This window comes from Neovison vison, chromosome 3 (genome assembly GCF_020171115.1).
Source record: "Neovison vison isolate M4711 chromosome 3, ASM_NN_V1, whole genome shotgun sequence".
NCBI lineage: Eukaryota > Metazoa > Chordata > Mammalia > Carnivora > Mustelidae > Neogale > Neogale vison.
In genome coordinates, this window is record NC_058093.1 from 47,937,512 (window position 1) to 47,963,872 (window position 26,361).

The window sequence follows — 26,361 nt, forward strand, 5'->3', positions numbered from 1 at the left end:
GACCTGCGCTGTGGAGGCCGGTAGAGGCTGTTGTCCAGGATCTCTGAAAATGAAATCAGTGTACCTGCACCCGGAATGGTTTTGATGGAGCAGTGCCAAACGGAGGAGAAATTAACGAAATCATTCCTTGTCTTGTGAGCCTATCCTCTGCCATGGGCTGCTTACTGCTGTGCATGCCTTGAATATGAATGTGCCCTGTGCAGCTTCGAGCCCCAGACGGCTGCTCTAGCCACTGCTGACAAAATGAGGAGCCAATTGCAGGGGCTCAGTAACGGCTTGTCCGACCACAGGACGCTTAGAACAAGGCTTCCTAACTGCATGTCTTTGGCGGTAGCACCAAGGCAGATGTTCATATCACATTTAACATTTTAATGGAATAAATTATCTGAAAAATTAATTGAATGAAATGGGTTGCAGAATGCCGATGTCAAAGATTTTTAAATGGCTCTGCAGTTTAGGTCGTCAGAAAACGAAGACCACCTCTTTTCCCGTAGGTAAAATGCACACGGACTTTGAGTACAGATAGTGGGATGGAGTGGAGCACAGAACGAATTTCACCCCAAACCTGATGAAACCAAGAACAATGAGCGGACACACACAACAGCTCTCAAATTCTTTTCCGAAGGCCTGTGCCCCGACCTGACTCCCGCCTAGCATCTGGCAGCAGTCCCCACGGCTGCAGGGCTGTCTTTCTTGCCTGCACCCAGACTAAAACCCTAACCATGAAATGGAATGAACAGAGAAAATTCGCAGGAGTCTCACGATAATCCTGAACTGCGAGTTCTCTGGAGACTTCTCTGGGGGCCCATGGCGGCTGAGTGGATGGGCTCTGAAGCTTCCTGGCCTCAGGCCTGCCACCATGCTCCCTAGTGATGGTTTTTATCACTGAGTGAGAGCGACACAGCATTGATGCTTTCCCTGTCTGCAAAGGGACACAACTTCTTCATCGGCACCCCGACGGGAAGCAACAGCTTAGCACGCTGCAGCCCCCTCACTGTCCCACTGACCAGCCGCCCCCAGGAAAGAGGCCCCGTGGACCTTACTTACGGTCCCCCTGGCACAGCAGAGGCCCCAGTCTGTAGGCTGCAGCAGAGCTTGGGCGGGCCGCATCGGCCACCACGATGCGTGTCACGGGCAGGTGCTCCTTGTAGGACAGCACACCTGTATCGTTGGTCCTGGGGGAGAAAACACCCACTGATGCCGCATCGGGCCAGTGCATGGGCTCAGCCACCAAATGTTGACGCATGACCCTTACTGGGTTTGCAAGCACGGACAGTGCCCACACCACTGGCCTCAGAGGGGGCAGGTACAGATTCAAAAGTGGGGTCATCTGGGCACAGCTGAGGTCACATTCCAACCTGATGAAACAGCTAACTGTTCTTCTAAATATAGTGCCAGCACAGGACTCGTATGAAGTTTTTATGTCTCCTGTGGTATTAGGTGTTCCACAGGGAAGTCACTACATTGGGTGTATTACCTATTAGCAATACAAAATATTCTATACAACATGTAAATACAAACAATTTTTTGCTCAGAACTTTATTTTCATTATTGTTGCTTTTTAATAATGACCTTGTTTTTATTTTTACCCTCCTTACTGATTTTATAATTTTAAAAACTTATTTGAAACCAATTTGGGGATAAAATTGGGTGCAATGTTGTCTTAACTGTGGTCCATGAGACCGCATGTAGGAAGGTGCTTGGGAAACGTGCCCTGACGGGGCATGTGTAGTTCCTGCCCTCCATCCAGGAGACATGGCAAGGATGCCTGGCTGTCACCGTGCTCTGCAGAGTGAGCATGCGGTGGAGACACAGCAATGTCTCTGGGGATGGTGTGAGGCAGGCACCAGCCCCTCCTGGCCGGTCCCGTTTCTCCAGCACCAGAGGGCTGTGCTCAGTTTCTGCAGTACCCTCCTGTTATCAGAAGGGACGTCAGTTCTTCTTCTTCTTTTTTAAAATTTTATTTATTTATTTGACAGAGCGAGAGAAAGAGAGAGATCACAAGTAGGCAGAGAGGGAGGCAGGAAGAGAGGTGTAAGCAAGCTCCCCATCCATCGAGCAGAGAGCCCAATGTGAGCCTCGATCCCAGGATCCTGAGACCACAATCAGAGCCGCTTAACCCACTGAGCCACCCAGGCACTCCGGGGCATCAGTTCTGTGTGGGTTTCTGATTTATAGACTGTGGAGGCTCTGATGAGCAGCTAGTGCCCTGAATCTGCAGGAGCAGGGCCAGCCGTGTGGACCGTCCTTGGCACATTAGCCCATCCTGCCCCTGCAGACTGAGAAGGAAGAGCCGAGTCACCCCGTCAGTCAGTCCTTTCTTTGTTTTAAACGGGGCAGATGAGAGGCTGGTGTGGCTTATGGCCACGTGGTGAGTCTGCCAAGCCAAGCACATCTTCTGCTGTCAGTCTCGCAGACGTACAAGCATGTCCTGCAGAGACGGGCACCAGGGATGCAGCTGTGGCTACTCTCCATGGATTCGTGACGTTTTAAGGAACTACTTCACAGAAACCAGTCTTTTTCATCAAGGATATAACAGTGAAGTTTTTAGAGGACTAGGAACACTGAAGACTTATCTTAGTGCATCACAAGTGTGCTGGGGAAAATAATAATAACGTCTCTGGGGGCGCCTGGGTGGCTCAGTGGGTTAAGCCTCTGCCTTCAGCTCAGGTCATAATCTCAGGGTCCTGGGATCAAGTCCCGCATCGGGCTCTCTGCTCAGCAGGGAGCCTGCTTCCTCCTCTCTCTCTCTCTGCCTGCCTCTCTACCTATTTGTGATCTCTGTCTGTCAAATGGATAGATAAAATCTTTAAAAAAAATAATAACGTCTCTGCTCTGTGTTGGTCTGAAAACCATGTTTTTGCTAATCTGATGGAAAGAATCATCTTCACACTGTTGTGTAACTACATACGGCTTCCAAGTTCCCATTTTACCAGGTGATTATTGATTTGCCTGGTTAATAGCTGCTCATGATTCTTCTGTGTTCTCTCTTTTCCTTGAAGGGCCTGCTGCCAGCCGACTTAGAAATAGTGCATTTGTCATGTGTTCTCACCTGCCTGGAGAGTGCAAAACGAGGACTTTACGCTTTATTTTTAGCAACTCTAACACTATAGAAATAATACTTACGACTTTCTAAGGAAGCATACAGTTGTTGTGTTGTGAGGACCTCTTGGTTCTAGTTTCCGTGGTTGGGAAGCCAGAAGGGGAGGAGCTGGTCAAGTGCAACATTTAGTAATGGGTTCAACTGACCACAACATCATTCAGAACAACATTTATAACCAAATTTGGAGACTTTTCCAAATAAATGATGATTTTGATCTTCTTATAAGAATTTTTACTTATCTAAAAATATGTTATCACTAGTAACTTTCTTGGTTAGTTAAATGTTTTACTGTATTGGCGATATCTCACACATTCAAAGCAGTTGAAACAATCAGAAAAAACACGGTATACCCATCTAGGTTTGGTAACTGAAATATTACCAGTGGACACAAAGAAACAAAATTGTAATTAATTGTGGATGAAAGGACTATGTGCACAGAAAATCCAAAATACTCCACAGACTACACATTAAAGTACAAGATAGCAGTCTAGCTGGGCCATGGGACGCAAGGCCAATGATGTGGAAACTGACTGCATTTCTGCACACTGTGACTTGGAAATGAACATGGAATATAAGATGATACTATTCACACAAGCAACAAAGATATAAAGTCTCTAGGAAATGAACTAATGAAAGGCTCTGTAGGCCTGGACTCTGAACATAAGAGACACATTCGTGAGAAGAGTTAGGGAGCTGGAACACCAGGCATTCCGAGGATGCTGGGTCCCCTGAGGTCACCCAAGGTGCCAGCCCAGCCCTAGCCAGAGCAGTCAAGTGTCGTCTACACCAGACACAGCTGCCGCTGTGGGAATGTGAGACCCCAGCACATCCTCCCAAGACAGACAGAAGATGAATGACAGACCTGTGGACAGTCTGCTGTCTGCAAAACTAGAAGCAACCGGAGATCTAGGACAGAAGTGGCCACTGATGGCATTTTGCATGATCCATACTGCACCGTTAGTGTGATTTCTGACAGGATGGAAATGCCACAGAGGGAGGGTGCGGGAAAGAAAGGGAAGGCTGAGTAGGTTTCCTGGTGATCCTATGGGCAGTAAGTAAAAACCAAAGGGGATTAAAAACAACAACAACACCCTACAAACCCAGAGAGTAATGGATTGACTAAGAAAACCATAGAACTGATTGTGTGCATAATTACAAGAACAAAAAAGCAAACATCCCTAGCTACTTCAGAAATAATTTTGCAGATGATCAAAGAAATACGCATCTTATAAAAAAGCAACACAGCAAATATAACAATTTGCATTAATAATTACAAGATAATATGATAGATTTGAACCCAAATATGTGAGTTTTATCAATGAATATGAGTGGGTTTAATTGAACTTTTAAAACACAGAAGACTTCAGATTGGGCCCCCAAATTAGATACAATGGCATACTGTAAACCAGAGACACACATGCACACAAAGTGACTCAGAAATGCTGAGAAGCATGACAAGTAAGTCGGGCGCGATCCTGGTGTCACAGCATGGACTGGACTCAGTGCTGGGAACGACAAAGGGGACATTACAGCGCGGAAACCCGAGGGTGCGAGGCAGACAGAGCCCTTCTAAATGCTTCCACTCCGAGATAGCCAATCACCTTGTGAAGAAGCATCTACAGAAAACGCAGGAAGTCAAGCGTAGAAACTCACTAATTGTACAACAATGTAACACGAAAAGGAGACGGAAGTGAGTGGGGATGTACAACACCTGAATAACATAATCAGTGGGGGTAAATTTTATGAGCAATATACCAAAAGCTACACCCAAATAAAAGAAATACAGCTTCTTCTCAAGCTCACAAGTAGTCACTGAGTAGACCACAGAGAAAATGATAGTAAGTTCCTTACGGTAGAAATATTGTAAACACACTCTGATCAGATGCAGAATAAAACTGAAAATATTAACATTTCTAAAAGGCCCTTCCATCTGAAAATTTGAGTCCTAAATCTGATAAAGACGAAGGTTGATGAAAGCCTTCTAGCTAAAATATTAGTAAATACAATATTAGTAAATAATACCACACCAAAAAATAGTATAACTTGACCAAGTGGAATTTGTTCCAATTTAAATATTAGGAAGTTCATTAACATTATCTGCTAAATTAAGATATCTAAGGAGAAAAATAATTTGCTTATTTCCATAAATGCTAAAAAAGAAATTAGACAAATGTCAACACACATTTTTAAGAGACATTCAGGAAGATGAGAGTTGATAGGTACTCTTTAAAGTGGTTCCATAAATACAGACAAGGCATCTATTTCATCTCTATATATGTCTACATCTCTGCTCTCAGTGTCTATGTCACCAAAATCGTCCTGAAACCAGCAGGTCACCTAATGGGCAGGCTTGGGGACAGACATTCCCACTCAGATCATGAGGCCATGGACTCCACTGCTATCCAACACATTCAGTAAAAACATGCCTTCACACATAAGCAACAATGAGCTAGAGGACATAATGATAATTCCATTTCTGGTACCAAGGAAGAAGATAAAGTGATCAAGGACTAAATTTAACAGAAAATGTACTGAATGAGTAGAAGAAAAATTTTCTGAGAGACGTAAAAGTGATTTGTGTGTTCCTTTCTCTTGAGTAAGAAAACCCAGCATCATGAATATGTCCCTTCTTGCTAAATAATAATATGGCATCAATAAATAAAGCATTCTCCTCTATTGCTGTGGGAGTGTAAACAGGCAAGGATGCTGAGAAGAATTTGGTAATGTCTAGCAAAGCCGATATTCATTGCAGATGGTTTGTAATTTGCCATTAACAACCTACATGTCTATATACAAGACTGTGTTTGAATAAATTACGGTATATCCACACAATGGAGATCACTATGAAAAAGAAAAAAATGTATAAAAATACTGAGAATATGTTCCCTTTCGTGTAAAAAAGAAGGGGAAAATAACAAACTACTCAAGTATTTACTTATTTATGCAAACATAAACATAAGAAAGATAAACCAGTAAAGAAGGAGATTGGCAACCTGGAGTGAAGGGTAATGGAGGGGGAAGGGTGGGGAGGAGAGACGTGGATCCTGGTGATCCTATGTTAAGATTAGGGCACACGTATAGGGAGAGAGGGAAAGGAGATGGGGACGGATATGAAAAAAGATGATGGAGATGGTGGAAGTGGAGCCCGATAAAGAGGTAGAGGAGGTAAGATTGAGAGATGAGTTTGGGGATGGGCAAGAAGATGGGGATGGCGTGGGGATGGAGGTGGGGAAGGAGATGGGGATATACACAAAGATGAAAACTTTGTTCAGTTTACTTTTAGAACCGTCATATTTTCACATAGTAAGCTAGAACACTCGGAATAAAACAAATAATGCAATAGAGTTAACAAGGATGGGAATAACTTAAAATGAAATATGAACATAAATGAATGAAACAAATCACAGATAACCATTTATAGCATAACTACACTGAAGGAGGCACAAAGAACTAGTCTGTTACTATTTTTACACTACGTGTACTAAATGATCTACCTGAAGTCAAGAAAAGGAGGGAGGGAGGGAGGGAAGGAGGGAGGGAGGAAAGAAGGAAGGAAGGAAGGAAAGAAGGAAGGAAGGAAGGAAGGAAGGAAAAGAAAACCCCAGACCTTTAAGGAAATGTTAGCTCTATCAGTAGGCTTCCTCTCTGTATTTCTCCTCCACCCCCCACCTCATGTTATGGGTTAGTGATTCGGATACCACTTTTTGCAAATTCTAAGACTGAAAATAGAAGTACATGCTTTTTAGGAAATGAGGACCAGGCTCCTTGCTGTTGGAAAAGGAGTTACAATTATGGAAAGAGGATGGTTAGAATTTATCCCATGGCAGTGCAATGGGATTGGTGAGGTCATGCATTCTAAGACATTCCAGTAGTACTGAGCACACCTAATTCCAAGTACTGATACCCAAGTACTATTTTTTCCTAAAAGGAACCAGATCTTCTTGTAGAAATGGCGATTCCAAAGCTGCAGCAGAGAAAGTACGAGTTTGGAATCTCGTATTGTGCCAAAAGTAAGAAAATGCTAAAGAATAGACACATATTAACATATTTAAAGAGTATAGCTTGAAATGACTCCCAATGGTCAAATCTAGAAAAAATTAAGCATGAAATTAAATAATGACAGGAAAGGGTTATAACACAGTGAATTAAGTAAAAATTCAAAAGCCCACAATGATATTAATAAATAAATAAATTGTGTGTGTGCATGAGAGAGAGAGAGAGAGCTAGAGGGAGAGAAAGATTAGGGCACACGTGAAAATGAAAATGTAGAACGTTACTCTTTGGAGATTTGGTTTTGGAAGATGCTCGGCTATGTTTTCTTTTAAAATCTACTTTTTCATCTTTGATATTTGATCTGAAATCTGACTGGAATTGGTTTTTGTGTAGTGTGAAATAAAGGCCAAAATTTAATTTATTCATATGGCTATCTAATTGAGTCAGCTCTATTAAAAGGACCATCCTTGGGGCGCCTGGGTGGCTCAGTGGGTTAAAGCCTCTGCCTTCAGCTCAGGTCATGATCTCAGGGTCCTGGGCTGGAGCCCCAGATCAGGCTCTCTGCTCAGCAGGAAGCCTGCTTCTCTCTCTTTCTGCCTACTTGTGATCTCTCTCTGTCAAATAAATAAAATCTTAAAAAAAAAAAAAAAAGGACCATCCTTTCTGTACCTGGCTTTTCCCCTGTCCTGTCATGTAACTGTCCATCTGCCTTTGCCCCAATATCACATTCTCTTCAGACCCAGTAGGAAAGACCCTCTAGCTTTGTTCTTCTTCAATATGGTCTTGACTCTTTTTGATGCTTTTCTTTCCATTTAAATCAGAGAATTAGCTTGCCAATTCACACCCATGCACACACACACAAACACACACCCACCCACCCCTCTGAGTTCATTTACAGATATTTAATCTTTCATTTTACGAATTTCAGACTAACAGACACATTGCAACCGTAGTGTGAAGACAGCCCACTCATGCCTTGTCCCTCTGACTAATGGTGGGTATGCTGGGTGCGTCAGCCCTCTGGAGCATCAGCCTGGCTTGCTCAGGCCAAGCACATCCTTGAAGTCCATGACTGCCCCCAGGTAGAGGGAAGGGAGGTGTCTGGGTCAGGCACAGAGCATCTGGGGGCCCTGTGGGGAGGGCGCTTGCTACAGCCCATCCCTGGCACTGGACTGATCCCCTGTGACCACATTGGCTCCTTTCTATCTTGTGATTGACTCTCCAGGGCGGTGGCCGGTAGTGTCCCCAGTGGACCAAGCCCTCCACCCTGCTGTTGGCTCTGAGGTCTTAAGTCGCACATACCAGCTCCCCTCGTACCACCCACTGTGGGTACTCCTCTGCCTTGGGGCGCTGCTGCTGGGCGAGCTGTCCACCTTGAAGCATCTTGAATATGGCTTTCCTGAGGCTCTGACCTCGGCCTCTCCCCTGCCAGGCTGTGGTTGCTGTGACTCCCATGTCCTGGGTGAGTCAGTACCAGAGAAGACCAGAGAATTCTCTGGGTTTAGGCTGTGCTCTCCACCCCAGTTGCATAGAGGCAGCACAGCTCAGCACATCAGACACAGTCCTCTGCAGCTGTGAACAAGGAACTCTCTCCTTTGTCCCCTGGTTCACTGGTGTGAGGTGCCCAGGTAGCCCGCCATCTGTGGCTCTGGGTTACTGTTGCTCCTCGGGGCTCTAACCCCGTGACTCCACGTCATGCAGACAGGAAGCAGAGGTTCTACAAGTGGATCTTGGGGTAATATCCAGAAGGATCAGTGATGCTGCATATCCAGAAACCTCTTTCCAGTGGGAATGAGTCACAGGGGCCACAGGGCAGGCATCGGGGGTCAGAAGGCAGAAGGGGGCTCATGCCCTCTGGACAAGACACCAGGTCTTGCAGCTTTCTGGGGTTTCTCCCTGGTGGACACCCTGTTCGTCACTGACAGGAGATCACAGATACACTGCCCCCGCCATGTCTCACCCCCATGTCTTGTCCATAGATGGTCTTCAGTTTTCAGTCTTGCTCCTTCCCAGACCCCGACCGTCAGAGCCATTCACCCCTGCCCAAGAGGCCTCCTCCACTCCTACATCATGTTAATGGCCAAGGGTCCTGCTCTGAGCCATGTAGCCAGAAACGTCTCCTTACTCCCCCACTCCACAGCATCCTGATTTTGTTTCAATTCTTGAGTGTAACAGACATTCTACAGCCAGATGGATCCCATAGATCAAACTTTGTTCCTTTAAAGGTGATTCTGTGTCCAGGACCCGTGCCCAGAGTAGCGTATAAATGTGGTACCTGAAGCGTTTGAGCTAAGGGGAGTATTTTTAAATTGGGGATACATTTGAAACATGAATCCCAGAGATTGCAAAACCTTTCCACTTTACAAAGAAATTTAAAAAATCAATACGCCATGCAAGTTCTTTAGCCTCAAGTGTAAGTAACCAATTTTCTAATTTCAGATGTTCTATCAACATGAAACAGCTTTTCCATTTAATATGTGGAGGACCATTTTCACATCTGTGGCACTCCGTAGGCTAGTATTTCCAAAGTGTGATCTCCGTGTGATATATATGATTTTAAACATAACCTGATTTGACCAGCGATGTGATCCCATTATTTTGGACTCCCTCTCCAAGCCGGGGTATGCAGGCCCAGCCCGCTTCCCCAGGCAGCAACCCTACAGAGCACCATTCCCTTTACCTGTTTGACCAGGGACTGCTTCATGTCCCTCGTCTCAGAGGGACATTTCAGAAACTATGTCCTGTCAAAAAGATACATCTTAAGTGAACTTCATGGGGCAGGATTCAAAACCATTAGAAATGATAATGAGGCTGATGTCATATTGAACAAAAAATATTAGCGAGTCCCGTGGATTTATCTGGGTGGCTCAGTTGGTTGGACGACTGCCTTCGGCTCGGGGCGTGATCCTGGAGTCCCGGGATCGAGTCCCACATCGGGCTCCCGGCTCCATGGGGAGTCTGCTTTGCTCTCTGACCTTCTCCTCGCTCATGCTCTCTCTCACTGTCTCTCTCTCTCAAATAAATAAATAAAATCTTTAAAAAAAAAAGAGATAACAGAATATTGGGGGGTGAGACGGTGTGATATGTGGGTTTTTTCAGCAGTAATCTGGGCAGGGGTGAGCGGGTGGGGCAGCCCATGAACTGAGGCCAATCACAAGCTGGTGGCTGGTGGTGGGCACCTGGGGCTTATTATCGGTGATCTGCCCTTGTGGGAGGGGGAGGGTCTGTCCCTGCCCCAGATGAAGACATTAGAAGTAAGAAACAGGAAGTGAAGAAAAGAAAGCAAACCAGCAAATCATTGATCTTAATCATTCAGATGAACAGTATCATATTTTATCACCATCGATGTTTTTTTACCCTCTCGGGTGTGATTTCCTCCCCCTGACCCCTGGCCTGGCTTGTGTAGCATCTCCCCGAACATACACATTCTGAGCAACAGGAAAGCCCGTCTTGTGGACGGAAATCACATGCAATTCACCATTCGTCCTGGTCTGCGTCGCAGTTGCAGAGATGTTGGGAGTCAACGCAGTTCCCCGCTAGTCCACAAGCACACGTCTGGGCCTCAGGCATGGAGCCTGCCCAGTAAGTGCGCGTCCCATGGGTGCTTCCAACCCACCAACTCAGAGGCGTTCCATCTGAAAGACAGGTTTGAGAAAGTGACTGCTGCTTGGCCCCCGAGCCCTGCCTCCCTGAGACGACTCCCTTCCCTCCAAGATCATTACTAAGAAACCGGCAGCCAAGAACAAGTCTGCTCCAGAAAAGAACCTGTTCTTAGCGCTGGTGTTGCTGGGACAATTCTAACCCAGCTCGGGTTTGTCCGACGACGTCAGACTGATTGCACTGAAAATAAACAGAAGTACCCAAGTCTCTCCATCATGGCATTAATAAGTTTTAATCAGCCAAATTACATGATTTCTTTGAGAACTAGATTAAAAGGTGAGCTGTCCTGAGTGCTAAAACACTGGCAGCTACACTAGAAGTGACACCCGCTGTGGACCTGCATGCCTGTTGGATGGAAACAACCCGGCACAGACGGGTGGGTGTCCAGAAGTGGGCTCCTTCTCTCTCCTCTCCTCTCCAAGGCTCAGGCTGCGGACTCCCCTCTGAGTCCGGGCTGCGGGCTCCTGTGGGCACCGTGTGGGGCCTGTCCCTGCCAAGGCTTGTCTGCATCACTGTGCTGAACAGCCAGTCACACCTCCACGGGTGAACCCTCTTCCCGGGGCCGAGCGCATCTTCTGTTCTGAAAGCCTAAGTAGCGGGACCCCCACGGGACCAGAGCCCATGGCCACCAAATTACAACTCGGGCCACCGGAGGAGACGGACCACATCTCCACCAACCCCAGCAGCCCCAATCCCCGGGAGGGAGTGATGAGTTGAGGGCGCCCTGGGAGGCGCACCCATGGGGCTGGTGGGAGGAGGTGCCGGTGAGTGGCTGCATGGCCACTAAGAGACTCTGAGCACCCAGGGTGTGGCAGTGCCGTGGTACGTCCTGCTCCCTGACAGATTTGGATCTCTCCACCTGGGACAGACAGCCGCTCCCAAGAAAATATGTGGCTGCTGCCACCTCCCTGTGTGGCCAGAACAGAGATGTGCAAGAAGGCATCTAAGATGAATTACTTCCAAATTAAGCTGATAGCTCATTGCTGGGAGGCTAATGGCATTTAAAATATTTAATAGATATTTTGGTAACACTTTTAAAATTTTAATTATTTCACCATTGTGCTTTCAAACCAGGGAGAAATGACATCACTGGGCTGCGTCTCCTAAGTGTGTTTTCTATATCCCTTCTCTCTCCCACCAACAGTGACTCTCCAAAGGTTGTCAGAACACCAAGGGCCTCTGGTTGCATTTTCAAGTTGGTAAGTACTATAGAGACTGGGGGAGGCAGAGGGTTCTGCCTGGGAGAGCCCGACCCTCCAGTGGGAGCCCTTGGTCATCCTTCCCTTCAACCTGCAACTGCTCTTTCTCAGGAGAACTAGCTTTAATCGGAGGCTATATACACTTTCCTGCCATTTTCCTCATGGGTGAAAAGAGGATTGATTTGCAAAATTCAAATATGAGCTTGTGTCATAAATGCTGTGTGGTCTCCACTCCCTGCATCCACACTGGGAAACTGGGAGCTGAGGAGCCAGTGTGGGGTGTCTTCACACCCTGAAGGGGGTGTGCAGAGGGCCTGAGAGTATCCCAAGTAGGAGCATGCATGGTGGAAGCCATGTCCAGAAAGACATATGCCTTCATAAAGAGTGAAGCGTAGATGGTTTGAAAAATCAAGGCCGGAGCAGGAGAAGAGCAGTGAGGACCGGGAAGACATAAGAAACAGCACCTCAGTGAGGTAATCAGAAGGAAGAAAGGCACAGCCCAAAGCAGCATTGAGAGGCAGTCTGGGTACACGGGAGAAAGGGAAGCATCTTCCCCTGGATCAAGCCAGACCTGCACTCCATGCTGCCTCCACCTACGCCTCAGCAAGGGAGGTGGGGATGGCAGGGGCTGGCAGGGCCTAGCAGGGGCTGGCAGGGGCCGGCAGAGGCTGCTGACCTGTGCACATTGTGGGCACCTACCTTGTGGGTCCCGGAGCCGAGACCTCCTGCAGTAGAACTCCAGCATCTGCTGGCAGTGCCTGGCACCGGCGATGATGGCCCGCAGCTGCTCCAGGCTGGCCTCGTACTGGAACACTGCCCAGTGGGGGTTGTTCTGGTCTGCGCCCTTGACCCTGGTGAGGGCTGAGCTGTTGTGCTGCATGACGGTCCACGGGACGTCTCACGGGTGGAGCAAGAGAGAAAGGAGAGGAGCGTCACTGAGCGGGACACTCAGCACTGCCGGTGGCCTTCTAGTGGGCCGATGCAGAGGCAACACAAATGGGACTCTGACCCTTAAATCATGGGAGAGAGTGGTCTTCCTGTGATGATGTGTGTCATTTATGTCTGAGCTGATCCTGTAGTGAAAGTGGGTGTTTCTGGATTTTTAGCCAGACAACATTCATGGGAGAGAAAAGACGTATAACTGCGTTATTAAATTTCTCTAATAATTTAAAGTAATGCAAGGCAAACAATGGCTTTTCTACTAGAACAATACTCTTTTCTTCACTGGAGAATGAGCCCGACATCGTCAGCAGCCTGTGCTCCTCTCATGTGCTCTGACCTGAGGGCTCTCTGCAGGTCACCGGGGTGTCACACACCTGCTCCATTCAGACCTGAGAGGAATGCGGAAGTGGCATTCCTGGACCCACACCTGACCCTGCTGTAGGACGAGATGCCCTGGCCTTGACAGTGCCATGAGCCCTGGCCACTTCTGTCTACCTGGGACACCTCTGTCTACCTGGGACACCTCTGTCTACCTGGGTCACATCTGTCTACCTGGGACACCTCTGTCTACCTGGGACACCTCTGTCTACCTGGGTCACATCTGCCTACCTGGGACACCTCTGTCTACCTGGGATGCCTCGGTCTTCCTGGGATACCTCTGTCTTCCTGGGGGCACGTATGTCTACCTGGGGCACATCTGTCTACCTGGGTCACATCTGTCTACCTGGGTCACATCTGTCTACCTGGGACACCTCTGTCTACCTGGGTCACATCTGTCTACCTGGGTCACATCTGTCTACCTGGGACACCTCTGTCTACCTGGGACACCTCTGTCTACCTGGGATGCCTCGGTCTTCCTGGGATGCCTCGGTCTTCCTGGGATACCTCTGTCTTCCTGGGGGCACGTATGTCTACCTGGGGCACATCTGTCTATCTGGGGCACCTCTGTCTACCAGGCCCAGTGGCTGGAATATGAATCTTGCATGCTGAATACTGGTGCACAAGGGGACATCAATTCTTCAAATCCCATTGCTGGGACTCTCTCTGTGTGGTCCAGTCACTCAGCAACATCTGTGAGAAGGAATTGGTTAAATTGTTGGCATATGTCCAATTAAGGGGCCTGAAAAGCAGCCATATGGACCCGGTTCTGTTGGTTTGCTACTTTGTGTGGCCCCTGTCGATCCTGTGTGTCTGGAATTCCTGTCCGAGCCACATCCACGGCCCGCGGCTGTCAGTGTGCATCAGACGAGGACTTCAGGCCATGGAACAGCTTGACCAGGGAGTCCTATGTGAGCTGCCTGCTGTGTGGACTGTGGGGGCACATCCCAGAGCTGGAGCGGCTCGTTTGCTGCTCTGAAGCTGCAGGAGCCCAGGAGTGAGTGGGCTGTGGGTATGGGTCACCTGCCATGGGCCTCCGCATTCTCGTGGGGACGGACCTGCGGTCGCTGGGGATGGGTCACACTGGAGTCCACATGTGACGGTGGATCCTGAAGCCTGTGTGATGTGGAATTGTGGGCTGCCCTCTGCACACGGCTGGGGAACAGAGGGGCACATTGGTTCCACGCAGGGCTGGATTCATCTGGACTGAAACCCAACACTCACTCTACCATGAGATGCTTCAGTTTCTGACTCGCATGTTTCCTCTGACCTGATGACACATCAGAGCACAGATGGCAGAGTTCACACAGCAGGTGAATCCAAACCAAACCAGATTGGAGCACGGCACAGCAGCTGGGCAGGGCCTGCATCCCCAGGAGGGAACTGAGAAACATAGACGTTTCCAACGTGGAAATCGGCCTCAGAGACCCGAGGGCATCACGTGGTCCTCATAGGTACCGAGAAGACATCCCAACTGCATTGAACGTCCTCACGGATGGGAGGCAGTGGCCCATGCCTCTTTTGTGGTGATGAGCCAGCGGTGCCCAGGAGATGAGGAGCCCATGGCCCTTGGCCCCCACCCGTGTTCTGTCCTGGGTGGGTCACACAGGCCTCCGTCACTCACTAGGTATGTTGGAGACATGTTCCTCTGCTGACACTGCTGGGCACACATGCTGGGGGAACGGGGGGCTTCTGCTCCCACCCTGGCTGCCCTCCAACTGCTGCCTGTGAGGAGCCCCAGGGATGCAGCTTCCTTCTGCTGTCTTCCTGGTCCTCCCTCCCAAATAGCCCGATTCCCATTACCATTTTGGCAGATTTTGTGAGCACCACAAACACGTCAGTTTTCTTTCCCTTGAATGAAACATGAGCCTTTGGCCCCTGACCCTGTTCTCAGGGATGAGGGACACGGTAACATTGCTGCCCCTGGGAAGGCAGACACCCAGAGCCTAGGAGAGGGGGTCCCAGTGCAGCATCTCCCGAGGCCACTCCCAGGGCTTTCAAGGCTCCACCCGCCCCAAGGACGACCCTGGACGTCCTCAGAGCCATGACCACTCTCAGCCCTAACATGGACTTCGGGTCCCCGTCTCCTGCTGCACTGTTCCCAGAACAGAGGGGACACATGACTCCCAGGGCCAAGGAGGTGGGGTTAGGTCTGGGGCCCTGCCTCAGTGGCCGCTCTGAGTCTCAAGCACACACATACACACACCTGCACACACACATGACATGCACACACTCACACACATGCCTGCACACACACATGCCACGCACACCCACACACATGCCTGCATACACACATGAGGATGCATCCCCACTCTCCTGGGGTTGAAGCCCTGTCGTCAGTCACACACCATTGTGTCACCCACAGTCTGGTGTTGGGCCCCCAGGAGCATGTGCTGGGCTGATGAGCTGGGACCAGGCCTCCCCCCGAGGCAGCGTGCTGTCACCCACCCAGAATGGCTCCTGGCACAGGGTGCGTCGTCTGCCCAGAACGCTAGGGGCAGCAGGGACTGCATGGCCACACACCGCCTCAGGCAGAAGACACCAGAGGAGATGTTTGCCCCAGGCACTAGGGGTCCCCAGACACCGGCCTCAAACTAGCCCTCAGTGTTTGCCGGGCTGAGCAGTCTGTCAGGCATGGACTTGTGTTGGCACCGGCCCTGACGGTCTGGGCCGCTGTGGGAGGGCATTTGTCCTGCCCGCACATGTGCTGCATCCCAGCCGCTCCACGCCCTCTGGAGGGAGACCTGCCTGGTTTACATTTGAGCAAGTCTTTGCTTAAAGGCAGCAACAGCCAGATTTTGTCTTGAGAATTGAGGAGCCAGAAAATCAAAAATTACATGGGCATGGTTTTAAACTATTCAAATATCATGAAAAAAAAAATCTATCCAGATATGGTTCTCTTCTCAGGGAATTTGCAACAGGGTGTGCTGTCTTCACCCACTGTCGAAACCAAGCATGAAGCCTGGAGGCTTCCAGCATCCGGGGCGATTCACTGATACCCGGAGCCCAGAGCCTGAGGGAGGGGGTGGGGGACCGTGTCCTCCTGCAGAGCCACTGGTGTCGTGGGAATGCGGGCTGGCCTCGGCTGCTCACACGGCCCCTCCCCTCTTGTGTCCATGTTTCCCTCGTCCAGACACTAGCTTTTGCGCTGGGACCGCCGCTCAGCTGGACCACATCTGTGGAAACCTCATTTCCAAACCCAGTCCCATTTGCAGGTTCTGGGGGGATGTGAAATCTTGGGGGACGGTGTCCAGCCTTGTGCACAGAATCTGGATTAACTGAAACTTAACAAGGTAGAACATTTAAAGAGGAGGCAGTCCCGTCTAGAGACGGAAGATAATGTCCCACTGGAAGGCAGAGATGGCAGTGTGGAAGGTGTCCCTTCTGGGGGGTGAGGGCCTCAGGGTGGTGTGGGCCGAGGGGCGGAGGCGTGGACTCCAGTGTGGACGAGACACGGGGCTGTGGCCACAGTCAGAGAAACAGATGCAGCCATTAGAGAGCTGGGCCACCGTGTCTGAGAGGAAACCAAGAACTCAAAAGCACACGCTGCCTGTCCACATGGACTCAGAGGCCGTCACCTGTCCTGTGGAAACCCTCACAACTTTTACGGCAGAATAGTGACAAGGCAGAGTCAGGGGGCTCAGCTCAGCATCCCACGCTTGATTCTGGGTCAGGTCATGATCTCAGGGTCGTGGGACTGCACCTTGCAGTGGGCTCTGTGCTTGGTGGGGTGGGGGGGGTCCTGCTGCAGATTCTCTCCTCCCCCACACTTGTGCCCTCTGTCTCTCTAAAATAAGTAAAATCTTCAAGAAAAAACAAGTGAAAATGCTTGCACATCCATTAGTTCAATCAGATAAGTCTCGAAAAATCTTTTGTTTTAGGATTTAATAGGCAAAATTAGATTATTAAATGTTCCACAGAATACATGCCTGATAATGACATAATAATGAATTTTTACTTCTGAGCTATTTTTAAAAGATTTATATCAAATACTTTTGTTGAATAACTACTCTTGCAAGGGCACCCCAATAAAGCTGCTAACCAGGTACAGATCTACTTACCGGGCTGCGCTTTCGTGTTTAATGGGAGTTGAAATTGCTGACTCACCTGTCATGTTGCAGAACACGGGGAAGGGCTGCAGGGGTCCACTGCCGTCCGGGTCCACGTAGTATCTCCCCAAGGACTCGCCCCTGTGCTTGTAGGCTTCGCAGGACTGCTCGTAGAGGGCTGGGGAGGACTACCAGTCAGTCACCGGAAATGGGGTGGAGGGAGAGTCCTACATTTCCAAGGAGGAAGTGAGGGAAACCCCACGTTCTGCCCCATAGCAAACAGTCACCCCCTGGGAGGAAACGTGACCAAATCTAAAAATGCAGAACGATTGCTGGAAGGCATGTGTGTGATAGGTAATGAAGGAGGGAGAAGAAAAGTATGCAGCAGTCAGACCTGTGCTGCTGGTGAGCCCCTACAGGCAAATACGATTTCCTGGCCCAGTGCAGAATTTGGTGCACTGTCCCATCACCAGGAACCAGACCACGAGCGTCTGCCTGGATTTTACCTGTTGGCAGACGTTACTGGAACACGTGAACCTTTGTTCTTCGTAAATGTGTCCCCACGCCTCTCCACTCCCACCCTGTTTAAGAGCAGGGGGTGACTGAGCTAGTCAGATCCCCTCTGGCCGTGTCTCAGAGCGACCTCACCAGCGGATGACTGGGGACCTGCCAGCGTTCCCTTTGCTGGGGAGGACAATGGTGACACCCACTCAGGGGGGTCTGGCTCACTTATCACCTGAGGATGGACAGTTACTTGTAACAGTCGAACTAGAAACATCAGTCCACTGAAGCACAGCCACCAGGCACCTGCCGTGTCGGGGGATGATGGGGAATGGATGAGAGGAGATAGGGCCATGGGGGCTCCTCCTCCCATTGGGCACTGGACTCTGGTTCCAGAACCTTCTCTCCCCTCCCCCATGGGCAACTCAGAGACAGCATGTGAAGGTGGGCTACCTGGAACCCTTCTTGATCTTTGTCTCCCCCTCACCCCGTGTCTTTGTGAGACTGGGTCCTGGCCCCACCTACGCCCCGAGGATCAGACCCTGGACTTTCAGTGGGTCACATTCCTAAAACCCAGGCCCCGTTGTGAGAGGAGGGGTGGGGGCGGGGAGAGCACTCACGCTGGCGGCACGTGGCGCCCGTGTAGCCCGTGCCGGAGCAGTTGCAGTGGAAGGCCGTCCAGGTCTGGGAGCATCTGCCGCCATGCTCACAGCGGTTGGGCAAACACCTGGGAGGAGAGGAGGGCTCCGTGGGATCCCTGGTCTTCGGGAGACGTGGTCCTGCTAGTCGACATGCGGGAACATAGAGGAGTGTACAGCGGCCACCCCCAGCCCATGATGACCAAGCGACCAGACCCGGGCTGATGAACCCTGACTCATCGGACTGACACGTGTGCTCCCCTGTCCACTGGAGAAGCCCGCTTTCTGCCACAGTAGCAACACGTGGGTGCTGCGTGTGGCTGGGGACTGAAGTCGCTTGCAGAAGCCAACAGTGACACTGTGTCGTGATGGAGTGTGGCCACATGGAGCATTTTGAGAGAAAGAATGGAAAACAAGGAGAGACTAGGGAGGGGCCAGCCGCTCACAGGGCATCTGTCCCAGCTCACCTACTTCTCTGATTCCTTGCCCACTTGGTACTTGGAACAAAAGATCAAAGCCCACGTGCGTTATATTCCCCCAAGAAAAACAAGTAAATCAGAAAATACTCAAGAAAACTCAGCACCATTTACGTACGATGGGTATTTTGCAATCTGCCCAATTAAAATTAGGATGGGACACTTGAAGTTTACTCGCAGGACTTCTGTGAATTTTAACTGATCATAGTTTGTAAAGGGAAGCAGAACTTGTGTGAAACCGTGGGACTCAAACTAACCCCAGGTCATACGTGTGCTTGTATGTGTACGTAAGCCTATGGCCTGTGATCACACATAATACAGACTTTACAGCAAACTTTTAAAAATGACTCATTTAATCTGTCATGAGAACTCCATGTTGACTAATTTATGCTTGTACTGGCACTTGGGATTGCTCAGGGAAACCCAGGAACACAGTGATTCATTCAGAATGTTGTGTGTGTGTGTCTTTGGCCAATGCCTATAGGACAAAGGGGATTCACCAACAGCTGAAGTCAGCAGCACCAGCAGCAAAACAAGCAGCGAACCAGACATGCAGATGACAGGTGGGACGGCCCTTGCTGTTTCCACCCTAAAGGAAATGCTTCCAGTTTCTGCAAACTCGAGACTTAATTTCCCATTCACGGTAGACAAGCCACTTTCTAATTGACCTGCATTTCACAACCTCTTGGCTGAATCCATTTTTCCTATTTTCAGACTGGGAGATTTGGAGAAAATTTTGGGATTTTTACTCTTATGAAAAAAAGGGAGAGGCTCGGCTTCTTCATTCCATCAGGACAATTCCGATGTTGCAGGAATTCACTAAGAGCCTGAGAGGCAAATGCCAACGGCAACCTCAGACTGATGAAAATGGCCCAAGGTTAAAATTATTATTTAAATTCTTTTAAAAGAAAACCAACTGTTTAAGCAGACAAACAAGGCTCAGGGAAGTTTTAGAGTGAGAGTCGATAAAATGTTTGGCAGCAAAATCAGGAAAGCTGATGCCTACAGAGAGGCAGGCAGAGAGAGAGGAAAGCAGGCTCCCTGCAGAGCAGAGAGCCCGATGGAGGACTGGATCCCAGGACCAGGGGATCATGACTTGAGCCGAAGGCAGAGGCTTTTACCCACTGAGCCACCCAGGCGCCCCTCCTAGCAGGATTCTTAAAAGAAATTCACAAGCCAGTTCCAAAATTCCTATGAAAATTCAAAAATGTAATCCAATAAAAAATTTTTTGAAAAACAAAACAAATTTAGGAGGGCAAAAACATCTGGTTACAATAACTATTATAAAGTGACCATAACCACGAACATGTAGAATTAGGAGAAAGATAGAGAAATAGATCAAAGAAACTAAATAAGGAGCCGGGACAGAGGCCCACGTATGTCACAGCTGGGTTTCATGTCACGAAAGCATGAAGAAAATGATCATGAGGAGGGTCACATTTCCATCCGACAAGGCTGCATATCTATACATGAAGCAAACTAAAAACCCTGCTTACCTTGAACCATCTATTTAAAAATATTCAAAATTTATCTGATAGAAATTAAATCTAAATTCTAGAATAACCATAGCAGAAAACCCTCGTGACCTCAGATTACTCAAAGACTTTCATTTTCTTCAGGTTTTGTTTATTTAAGTAATCTCTGCACCCAGTGTGGGGCTAAAACTCATGACCCCGAGATCAGAAGTCATAGGCTCCACCAACAGAGCCAGCCAGGAGCCCCTCAAGGACTTTATAAGTAAGATATCAAAGGCAAGATCCATAAAAAAGAAAAGAACGGGTACATTTGACTTTGTGTAAAGCAAGAGCTTGTGTTCTCCAAAAGATGTTGTTCAGAGAGTAAGAAGACAAAGCTGAGAAAGAGCCTTTATCTGATAAAGGACTCTCAAAACTCAATAAGGAAACAAACACACCCTAAAAAGCATGCAGAGGACTCGAGGGGATGGTTCTGCAGGTTAGATGCAGGGAGGCATCAGATCCAGACCATGGAGAGGCGTCCACGTGCCTCTTCTCAGGCTGTGCATGGAAGAGTGACCTGAGTGAGTGGTGGCAGGGACCTGCAGGGACCGGGGTCCCCCCTGTGCTGCTGGGGGGCTGGACGCTGCACCATCACCCTGGGTAAGGGGCTTCACACTCTCAAACCTAGGTCTGTCCTGCACCCTGTCCGGCCAGTCCCCTCTGGTGTTTGCTCAAGGACAGTGGAAGTGGACCTCAGATGGACTAGTGTCTGAGCCTCTCCTGAGCCTCACAGCGGTTTCATGGTCATAGTCTGACACTGGACGGAACTCAAATGTCCCTCAAGCCAAAAGTGAAGGCAGACTGTCCTACCAGGTCAGTGGGGACCAGCGACCAATAAGAAATGCGTTCACGCACACGTGAACAGACTCGTGCAACAGACAGCTTCGCACACGTGTGTGCCCAGCTCTTCCCAGTAGGAGTACAGACAGGAGTACGAGAGACACTGTCAAAGCCGAAGGGTATCAAAACAGAGCCCCATCCAGGGGCACCACGTGTAAGGGTGCAGTCGTTCTGTGACTTTTGTATCCTCTCTGCAGCCTTAGACGAAGTTCTAGTTTAAGCCCTGACCTCACAACCCGATCTTTCTGTAAACTGGCAAATGTGACAAAGAACCTTTATATGTCAGATGACATGTTTCTGTGTTTGTGTTAAAAACCTGCTTTTACTGTAAGCGTTTTATGCACAAATTGGTCCCTGTTGGTTGCTTGTTAAAAGCTGCATGTTAGAGAAATTTCCCAAAAGCCAAGATAGCAGCAGACAGGGATGTCGGAACCATGTTCAGTTGCCCCAGGCCCCCTTCCTGTTGACCGCCGTCCCTCTCAGTGGCCCCTCCTCCAAGAATGGATCTGGGGGTGTGCGAGCCCCACAGGCCAGGTGCCCTGGGTGCCTGTGCCCTACACCGGATGCAGCATTTCCCTGAAGGCCTGGTAACCCAGCAGTGAGGCCGCAGGTGTGCTGACCACAGTCCCCCTTTGCCAGAGAAGGGTCATTCTCCCCACCATGAGTGGAATGAGCACGTGGGGAAAGCACTTCTGAGAGAGTGAGTCACTCACTGGTGGGGATGTGTGTTACTGTTATTATTATTATTATTTTTTGAAGATTATTTATTTATTTGACAGACAGAGATCACAAGTAGGCAGAGAGGCAGGCAGAAAGAGAGAGGAGGAAGCAGACTCCCTGCTGAGCAGAAAGGCCGATGTGGGGCTTGATCCCAGGATCCTGGGACCATGACCCGAGCCGAAGGCAGAGGCTTTAACCCATTGAGCCACCCAGGTGCCCCTGCTGTTATTATTTTAAGATTTATCTATTTATTTTAGAGAAGAGGGTTGGGGCAAAGGGAGAGAGACAATCTCCAGCAGGTTCCCTGCTGAGTGAAGCTCCTGAGGTCATGACCTGAGCTGAAACCAAGAGTTGGACTCAGCTGCCTAGGCGCCCATGTGTCCTGCAGGCGACAATGACTTTTGTGAAGCTCACACTGAACTCTGATTGTTATACAACAAAGACTGAAATGGGACTAAGCTGAGAAGAGACAGAACAGATGCATGTGAATTCAGACAGAGTTGCTCATGCAAGGGAAGAAGGGGTTTCTCAGCCTGTAACATTTATCCAAAAATACGTTAGCATTTTCAGGACGAAAATGCTGGCCAGCCTGTCTCCCCAAATCACCCCCATGTTAGAGCCTGGCTTTCCTGCCTCAGTGACATTGACCTTCTTCCTCCCTTGCCCACTTCTTGCATTTTCCTTATTTCTCCTCCCAGACACACCTCTGAGGTCATCCCTGGTCCTCAGGGAGCTGCTCATCCCTTCCTGGGTCAACCTGTCCCCGTGGCAGGCCCGTCCTTGCAGCCCCTGCGGACCTGGGGCAGTTTGGCTGCCCCCGCCCTGGACACCCCACCCTGACCACAGCAGGATTCTGGTCTCCTGCACCTGATAATCATGATTCCTGCTGTCCAGGAACATGCTATGGACCCTCTCGCTGTGGACATCACCATGATGTCTACACGGCGTGCTCTGGATGAAGAAGCTTGTGAACACCGGAGAACAGCCGCCAAGAGAAAGCTCCTTCCTCCCAAATCCCATTGTGCCGAGGAAGGGCTTGTACACAGTTACAAACACAGTCTTCTCACTTTGCTGGGCTCCCTGTGAGCAGCGAGGGAAAGGGATACGTATGAGGGGGATACCAGGACCCGGAGGAAGAGGATGCGCACCCACCTGTGGGCGCTTGTGATCAGCCATCACAGGCCCAAGCACAGGGCCTGCGAGCCGCTCACCTGTCTCGGATGCCGCAGGAGTCTATGTCCAGGCTGCTGAAGTTCCCCAGCACGCCCCGCTGCACGGAGATCAGGTCTACCTCCTGGGCGTTAATGGAGATGAGCCTCAGACAGCCCTGGAATCCAGCCAGCGAGGCCTCACACTCAGACCCGGAGCCCGAAGAAAGGCACCCTGATGGCTCAGAGGTGGGAATACGGAGAGGGGCGGGGTCAGCACCGGCAGTCCCGTACCGGAGTAGGGCGGCTTGTCCCTGTCTCGGGCTTCCAGCGTGGGTCCCCCCTTGTACTTGTGCTCACTGGGGACAGAGACTTCTAGGTCGGCAAGGGTGGGTGACACTGAAGTGGGATTTGGGTGAAAAACAGCGTCTACAATTCAGGCTGAACTTGGAGCTGGGTCTTTCTCACAGCAGGCTAGACAGCATTAGCTCCTCCTGATGTTACGCATCGTAAACAAAACAATTTAAATGCACATGGGTTTGGAATTAGAAATGAAGGAATAGATTGTGTTATTATAAGAACAAATTACCGAAATTGCAGTGTTGGAAAGACGGTATTTGGCGGGAAGGTGACGGGGCACCTGCCCGTCGTCTGGAAGCAGCGTGCGGCCCCAGGTGTGGGGCCTGTTCCAGCTGGCTTGTTCTGAACGCCAGCCTCCGCAGAGTAAGGGACATGGACTGGTTTTCTATGGCAATTGGATTTGTACAGGGCAACTTGGTCAAACATATAATCAAAGATTAATCTTCTATAAGAACATCTTAGTATCATGAACGTCTGAGTCTGTGTGACAGCAAACGCGTCATCCAAACAACGGCCTTGAAGTCTATGCCAGGTGTGAGGAAATAGGCCTCTGGTTCTTTCCACCGGTAGGCCAGCCCCAACTGTGCACCTGCTGGCGACACGCCTAGGGACTCTGTCCTCACAGTGCCCAGGAAAGCCGTCTGTGCCCCCTGCCCGAGTCCTGCCGTGGGCGCTGTTCCCCGGGGACCAGTGCCCTGAGCCAGTGAGCCCTCCCAGAGGAGAGCGTGGGCATGGGCTCCCACCCGGTCCCCCAGAGCTGCATGCCATCAGCTGAATGGAACCACATGGGATTCCACTAGGCAGAGGGGACTGGGCATTCAGAATCGTCTAGCAGGCATAATGGGACAATTCTGAGTTGTATGCTAGCAGCCACCCCACAAGGAAGGTTTGGTCTGAGGGAGAAGTAGACGGCAAACCCACTGGTAGAATTCTAACATGGCAAATGGTGCCCTGTCCCCATAATGGCTGGTGGGGAGCTGCCTGGGACCAGAAGGACCAGCCTCGCTGATGCTCCCCCTTGGGGACCACCCTAACCCACTGGCCTTTCAAAGCCTGCCCATTATTCCTGTGACCCAAGAGCACCTGGGACCAGAGGGACAGCAGGGAAAGGAAACTGGGGAGTCTCTCTGGAAGGGGGTGATCAAGACTAAGACTCTCACACATACAGCTAGAAAAGGACATTCTAATGACAAGGGTCCTAATAACTCTCACATGTTTACATAAATTATGCCTCAGCGCGGTTGCTGAGGAAACAGTACAGTCCATCACACCTGCCAAGCTCTCGGGGAATCTGCCACATGTGACACAGTAGAAAAAAGTCACATCAGACACAGGACAGGGGCAAGGGAGGCAGAAATCGGGTGGGTGCCAGCTAGTGGGGTCGCAACCCTGTCACTCACCTCCAAAGTGATAGGAACCATCTGCATGGGTCTCTAGAGGCAACGCTGTGTGAACCGCTGAAACCCCAACCTGGTCCACGACCACACTCAGCTGGTTCCTCCGGGCTGTGAGGGAGACCGAATGCCACTGCCCGTCATTCAGTCCCGCACCTGGGGAATGGAGATCAGCTAGAGACCCCCATGAACCACTGTCCATCATTCAGTCCAGCACCTGGGGAATGGAGATCAGCTAGAGACCCCCATGAACCACTGTCCATCATTCAGTCCAGCATCTGGGGAACTGAGATCAGCTAGAAACCCCTGTGAGCCACTGCCCATTATTCAGTCCAGCACCTGGGGAATGGAGATCAGCTAGAGACCCCCATGAACTACTGCCCATTATTCAGTCCAGCACCTGGGGAACGGAGATCAGCTAGAGATCCCCGTGAACCACTGCCCATCATTCAGTCCAGCATCTGGGGAACTGAGATCAGCTAGAAACCCCCATGAACCACTGCCCATCATTCAGTCCAGCACATGGGAACGGAGATCAGCGAGAGGTCCCCGTGAATCACAAATCTCATGGTGCTTCAGAGAGTGACATAAACCTCTGAGTCCCACACGAACAGGGACCTGGGATGGGGGTGGAGGAACCCAGTCCCTCCAGGACCCCTGCAACCCCTGGAGTGGACAGCTTCCTGCCCCCTCCATGTGATTTACCTTTTGGGGGAAAAAATGGAAGAGTACCTGTTCTCTAAATTCTGGAACAGATGCAAGGAAGTCTGATGTTGTTTTTCCGCTACTCATACCCTTCACGTAAGAATCAAAGTCTCTGCGGGGACACATCATAATGGTCAACCCCCACCCCCACCATGGCCAAGCAGTGGGAGGGGATATCTGTAGTTCCTGCCAGGTCACCATGAGGTCTGCAAATACCTTCTGATATGGGAACAGAAACTCCCTGGGTTATAGACCTGTCTGTCTCCAGGCTGCTCATGTTAAATAGAGTGCCGCATGGGGGGCTGTGACCCCAACCACCCCACCCGGCAAGATCAGGGGGCTCCCGTTGAAGGGATGCTGGGTGGAGGAGGGGCTGAGGGACTTGTCCTGGGTGGTGGTTTATCTGGTCCCAGGGTCACATGGGGTGTTTCCAACATCATGGGCCTGCCTCTGCTGAGGCTCTGGGTAGGATGGTTGGGGTCGCGACTCCATCTCCCCATCAGCCGGGAGCCCCTCATCCCTAGGCCTGGCTGAGTTGGCAGCTGGACCCCATGCAGGGACATTGGTCTCTTGGGGTTACCAGATTTCCAGTTTCTTATTGGAAGTCAAGCATCTGGATTTTGCTTTTAAATCTCTGTGTGTGTTTTCTTTTTCCACTGATTTTTTTAAAATGGAAAAGGAAAGTCCATTTGGGTTGTCCAGGGTTCAGCCCAGAGATTAAACACAGCACGAGCCAGA

At 50.0% G+C, this 26,361-nt stretch overlaps 1 protein-coding gene across 1 annotated transcript in view; it reads right to left on the reverse strand.

Annotated features, from left to right (window-relative positions):
• LOC122903494 (contactin-associated protein-like 4) overlaps nt 1–26,361 on the reverse strand; it is a 126,803-nt gene that overhangs the window by 33,859 nt on the left and 66,583 nt on the right. Inside the window, exons 10-16 of the mRNA XM_044244361.1 lie at nt 24,925–25,074; nt 23,228–23,399; nt 18,446–18,552; nt 17,383–17,502; nt 12,655–12,852; nt 10,575–10,731; nt 1,048–1,175 (exon numbers count right to left, since the gene is read on the reverse strand). Coding sequence (XP_044100296.1) covers nt 1,048–1,175; nt 10,575–10,731; nt 12,655–12,852; nt 17,383–17,502; nt 18,446–18,552; nt 23,228–23,399; nt 24,925–25,074 — 1,032 coding nt within the window. The remainder of the gene's footprint in view (nt 1–1,047; nt 1,176–10,574; nt 10,732–12,654; nt 12,853–17,382; nt 17,503–18,445; nt 18,553–23,227; nt 23,400–24,924; nt 25,075–26,361) is intronic.